This window comes from Lygodium microphyllum, chromosome 5 (assembly GCF_053477565.2).
Source record: "Lygodium microphyllum isolate KBCC chromosome 5, Lygodium_microphyllum_v1.1.10, whole genome shotgun sequence".
Classification (NCBI taxonomy): Eukaryota; Viridiplantae; Streptophyta; class Polypodiopsida; order Schizaeales; family Lygodiaceae; genus Lygodium; species Lygodium microphyllum.
Window position 1 is genome coordinate 109,924,189 of NC_141139.1, and position 6,000 is coordinate 109,930,188.

Consider the following 6,000-nt stretch of genomic DNA (forward strand, 5'->3'; position numbering starts at 1 on the left):
ATTAAATTAAGGTTAGGACAAAATTCCAACCTATTTATTTATTTTGTAGCTGAAGACTGCTAGGTGTTCACTTTTGTCGGTTTAATTTTATTATTTTCTAACAATTGTGAATGCTTCAGTTGATGTATAGAGCAGGCAGCGGTGGCATTGGGAACCATTGGGCGATAGCGTGTATTCAAGTTATTTAGAAAAAATTATCATTTTTTATGGGCGCGCGTCTTATGGGTGGCATCAATATTTATTTTGGCATGCTTATTTATTAAAGTGCTTGATATATATTTATTATTTTGTATGCATATAGGTGCACAATTTAAATATTCATTATTGGTCATTGTATCACTACAAGGATATGAGAGTATAGCGATGCCCATTAGTGACGAGAAATAGCAGTGTCGCTATTAGCGTTGCAAATGCGATGCAAATAGCAACGGTACCTAGAGGAAAAAAACACGCGCCAAAACCCAAGCGCCTCATTTTTCGCACATTCACAAAAGAGAGAGTGAAAGGGAGAGCGAGCATCTTGCTGAGAGGGAGAGAAAAAGAGAAAGAAAGAGAGAGAAGGCTTCTCACCGCCACCGCTGCTGCTGCCGCCGTTTGCAAAGAAGAGGAGGAGGTGTACAAAGGGCAAAGAGGAGTCGCCGTCGCGAAGAGAAGCCGCCAAACCCTTCTTCGAGCCTTTACGGTGAGTGCCAAAGAAACACCATGATCCTCCTTGCAAACCAAAGAGTCTTACTCACATCCCTAAAGTTTTGAATACAATATGTGCAAGGCAATAAAATCACACATAAAAAAGGGTCCAAGAATATAAGACTTGATAATAAGCACCTCATGGAGTCCCTCATCAAGTAACTCCTAGCATGCCCTCAAGTGTTTGAAGAGGCCCACCATCACAATCCACTTCGACAAACATAAATTGTTGCCCACATTCATCCATAGCTGTAGTCTTCAACATAGTAGCAATTCCAATGATGTTGACTTATACTCAAATGATATTCTATTATCACACATCAGTTTCATTTGTTTTCAAATGCTCAAATGCTTGAAACATGCAAATTTTAGCGGATGAAACTTCTTCAAGGATGATGTGATCAATCGGCTCTATCGATTTGCACCTTAATCAAGCCTTACATCCAATGTAGTCTTCTCGAAAACGTAGCTACACTGAACACTTTGAAAATCTACTCCACGATCAGATTGTATTTTTAAGATTTATCCAATTCGCCCTCAAATCAGAGCTCAACCTCATACTTACTCCTCAAGCTTTATTTTTTTCATTCAGTATATCTTATCAACCCCAACTTTCTATTGACCTCCAAATTGCCGAATAACCACCTTCTGCGCGATCATGAAGACCATAATTCATATTTAAAAATTTAAAAATATTGAGCTTAAGTGATCGAGCTATGAAACAAGGTCCTTGTAAATGCTACCACCCTTGTTGGACTCTTCTAATCATTCATATTTGAAAATTAGAAAATATTGAGATTAAGCCATCGAGCTATCAAAAAAGGTCTTTGCAAACATTGCCACCCTTGTCGAACTCTTCTAAACCAACACTTCCATGTTGACGACCACCATAGTACTTAACCTTGATGATTTTCCTTGATAATGAACCTTCAATACTTCCCAAAATTTGACGTTATGTCCTTCAAAAAAATGGCAGCCTTTATTGATATCTCCTCCAACATCAAAAGCCAGCTCTGCTTAGTTATATCGATCATTCTTGAACGTCCTTTGGTAGCCCTCCTTGCGATTTTTCCTTTGACCAAATATTCAATTAGCCCCTCAAAAATTGACAACCTTTTAGCTTTCAAACATTTTTAAAAGCTTAAAAACCTCAATGAGTTTCTCTTATTATTTTTCAGCTTTTTCTATATATTGCTTTCTATAGTTCTTAAGGTTTGAGTATACATCCATCTTGATCACCTTCAACATATCCAAGTATGTCCTTATCTTGAAAATAATAAGGACCAAGTAATACCACCAAATTATAGAATCAATGTCAAAAGTGCTAAAATTCTTCAATCGAGCTGAAAAAATCCTTCACCTCCAAAAAGTTGAAAAAAATGAGTTCTTGTGTGTCTTACTTACAAGATAAATGGTGCTTGCATCATCTCATTGAGATAACATTTCAAACTGGTTTGAGGTAGATCTAGTTTTCACAAAAATGCCCGAAAATGTACTTAAGACCTCTAAAATATAAACCGTAACTCTAATTATAAAGAAATTTATCAAAATATGAAATCTCAATCAATGCAAGGTAAAAAGAAAATAAAATTGACTTGTCATGTTTTCTATAGCAAACCAACAATTATACTAAATAAAATTTTCTATAATTAACAATGTTAACTAGCATACTTGATGGATGCTCGATGGAGATATCGATGTTCAATGTTTTCTACGTTGGTTGCCTCTACACATGAGAAGCTTACCTCTACTTGTATATGACTTACTAGATAATTTATATCTAGGTTTAAAAGACCCCACACTTGTCTCTTTATTAATATTTTTCTATCTCCCTTGATTTCTTCTCTATTTAATCTTTTTTTGCCCTAATCTCCTTATCTCTCTCTCTTTCTCTTCTAAAGAAAAAAATAAGCCAAGAAAGTGATCAAACTATAAGCTTTCATCTCTTTCTCTCTTTTTCTAAAGCAACCAAACGATAATATTATATGTCTTTCTCTTTCTATCTCTTGCTTAGGTACAAATTTCATGATTAAGGAACTAAAATTGACAATAACAAAGTACATTGTTATTTTATTTATTTCTCTTGAGTTCACATACACATTTAAACTCTCTCACAGTGCTAGTTTGTAAAGGTCTCAAATCTATCACAACAAAGCTTAAAATCTGGGTTTTTCATGTATATATATGCAAAAACAACAAACTTCATCTTGAATCCATGGCTTTTCTCAATGATATTGTGGAGAAGAGAAAGTGCTTAGAAATGAAGCAAATAAAGAAACCCAAAATTTGAGAATTATGGAGGGGATGAGCTCTTACCATTGTGTTTTTGGTCACCTTCGCTCTAGCTCGCTCTTGGTATATGTATCCTTGTAAATTATACAGAGATGGTATCCTCAATTGGAATATGTGTCAGAATATTGAACCATGTATTATTGATGCATATATCGAGACAATTATTACAGTAATTTTAACATGGGAAATACTGACTGTATCAAGCGTAGTCTTTTTTTTTGCAATTTCGTCAGAAACTCTTGTCGGTATACTTGCAATTTGATGTAGTCCAATAGTTTGCTAGAGTCTCCCAATCCTCTTCTCAATGTTTGGAGAGTCGTGATGTGCTTGCATTTTATTACTTGTAGAGATAAAAGATGTTGGCATAACCCACTCCTCAATTTGTTGGATTCTTATTATTCTTAAGGTTGGATCTCATTAACTAGAGCCTTTTGAGGAGATTGTCATTGTGGTCCTTTAACTTAAGCTAGATGGATTTCCAATCTCCCTCCACTCTCTCTCTTTGTGACATATCGAACTTCCAATAGCCCGTGAACCCTCTTTATAGTCATAAGGATAATTTCTTTATAAAGGCAAATTTTTCTAAATTATTCCCCTCTCCTCCAACCGACTGTCGAGCTGGAGGAAGAGGGGAATAGCATGTGTAGGCAATCTCCTTGCTGGAGCTTGCCTAGACTATGGATCATGCACCTCGATGCGTTGGGGAGGGAGGATCTTATCCCCTCCCCTATTTAAACCAATGGGGAGCAAGCGGAAGGAGGAACGGAGCACTGCCGTGAATGCCTAAAGGGGGGGACGCCATCAACTTTCAGAGAGGGAGAGAGTGCGGTCTCTGTGAGGGAGAGGGAGATTGAAGAGTCCTTAAGTGTATTTGTCTTCCGAGTACTTAAATTGAAAGATTTGAAGTACTGGTTGTATAGATATTGTGTGATCGAATGTAGATCTCGACCTAATATATATTGCTACTAAACATGTCCGCTAGCTTGAATCGAACTGTGTAATTGTTCGAAATAATATTACTGTTATATTGTCAGTCAGCTTGAATTGAACTGTATGATCGAATGCAGTTTAACCTAATATATATTGAATGCAAGTCTAACCTAATATATATTGAATGCAAGTCTAACCTAATATATATCTTGCTACTAGATATAATGCAAGTATAACCTAATATATATTGAAGGCAAGTCGAATGTAATATATATATTGTTACCGTGGTTGTATATATATTGTGTGATCGAGTGTAGATCTGGACCTAATATAATATTATTGTTATATTGTCAGCTAGTTGGTTATATATCTTTGCGATATATCTTTGCGATTGCTACACTCAAGTATGTTGGATTACTGATTCTTAAGGCACTTCTTGTATTTGTTTGCAGAAGTGCTGATGGACGATTCTTATTAGAGGTAGAGAGAAAGTGGGCTACCTTTGTCGCAACATGCACAACTAGGATTGTTGCCGCTACTCAATGCTCTCCCATCGATCAGTGGTGGGTGTGCCATCCGAGACGAATAAACACCCCACGTAGGGAGTACTTTGTCCGATAGAAAAAATGTATGGATGAAGAGGGGTTTGTGTGTATATAGGTTTCACCAAATAGGCGTAAATATACAAAGGTTTTTGCTAGAAGGTTTTTATCAACAGTTTCTTTAATCTGCAACTTCTATCTTTATAATATAAAGTTGTATCAATCCTGTTTGTGTTTAGTAATATTGTCGAAATTTGTATGAGCGACCAACCATCGAATGTGTGCGAGATAGTCTCCCTCTCTTTCTCTCTTTCAATGTTTCCCTCTCCCTCTCCCTCTCCCTCTCTCATTTTCCTATTATGTTTGATGTCCCTCTCCCTCTCTCATTTCCCTATTATGTTTAATGTCTCCATCTCCCTCTCCCTCTCTCATTTCCTCTCCCTCCCTCCCTCCCCCTCTCTTTCTCTCTCCCTCCCTCTCCCTCCCCCTTTCTTTCAATCTCCTTCCATCTTCCTCTCCCTCTTCCTCTCTCATTTCCTCTCTCTCCCTCTCCAATTTTCTCCCTCTCTCATTTCATCTCCCTCCCTTTCCCTCTCCCTCTCTTTCTCTCTCATTTCCTCTCTCTCTCTCAATACACATGAATTATACCAAAACAAGTAATAGAGAGAGAGAACTCCCTCTCCCTCTCTTTCTCTCTCATTTCCTCCCCCTCTCTCAATACACATGAATTATACCTCATTTCCTCTCCCTCTCTCAATACACATGAATTATACCAAAAACAAGTAAAAGAGAGAGAGAACTCCCTCTCTGTCTCTCATTTTCTCTCCCTCCCCCTCCCCCTCTCCCTCTCTTTCTCTCTCCCTCCCTCTCCTTCTCCCTCCCTCTCCCATTTCCTCCCTCTCCCTCTCCCTCTCTCATTTCCTCTCCTTCCCTCTCCCTCTCCCTCTCTTTCTCTCTCATTTCATCTCCCTCACTCAATACACACGAATTATACCAAAAACAAGTAAAAGAGAGAGAGAAAACACAAAAGCAAAGCAAGAATGGACAATGCACTCACCGTAAAGGCTCGAAGAATAGTTTGGCGGCTTCTCTTCGCAACGACGACTCCTCTTTGCCCTTTGTACAGCTCCTCTTCTTCGTGAATGGCGGTGGCAGCGGCGGTGGCAGTGAGAAGCCTTCTTTCTCTTTCTTTCTCTTTTTCTCTCCCTCTCAGCAAGATGCTCGCTCTCCCTTTCACTCTCTCTTTTGTGAATGTGCGAAAAATGAGGCGCTCGGGTTTCGGCGCGTGTTTTTTTCCTCTAGGTACCGTCGCTATTTGCATCGTATTTGCAACGCTAATAGCGACGCTGCTATTTCTCGTCGCTAATGGGCATCGCTATACTCTCATATCCTTGTAGTGATACAATGACCAATAATGAATATTTAAATTGTGCACCTATACGCATACAAAATAATAAATATATATCAAGCACTTTAATAAATAAGCACGCCAAAATAAATATTGATGCCACGCCCATAAAAAATGATAATTTTTTCTAAATAACTTGAA

The 6,000-nt window shown here is 38.0% G+C and overlaps 1 protein-coding gene across 1 annotated transcript in view; it reads left to right on the forward strand.

The window, feature by feature from the left end:
• Positions 1–4,444, forward strand: part of LOC148036275 (uncharacterized) — a 31,958-nt gene extending 27,514 nt beyond the window's left edge. Inside the window, exon 2 of the mRNA XM_087679119.1 lies at positions 4,362–4,444. Within this exon, the coding sequence (XP_087535245.1) occupies positions 4,362–4,387 (26 nt within the window). The 3' untranslated portion in view covers positions 4,388–4,444. The remainder of the gene's footprint in view (positions 1–4,361) is intronic.
• Positions 4,445–6,000: the final 1,556 nt, after the last annotated feature.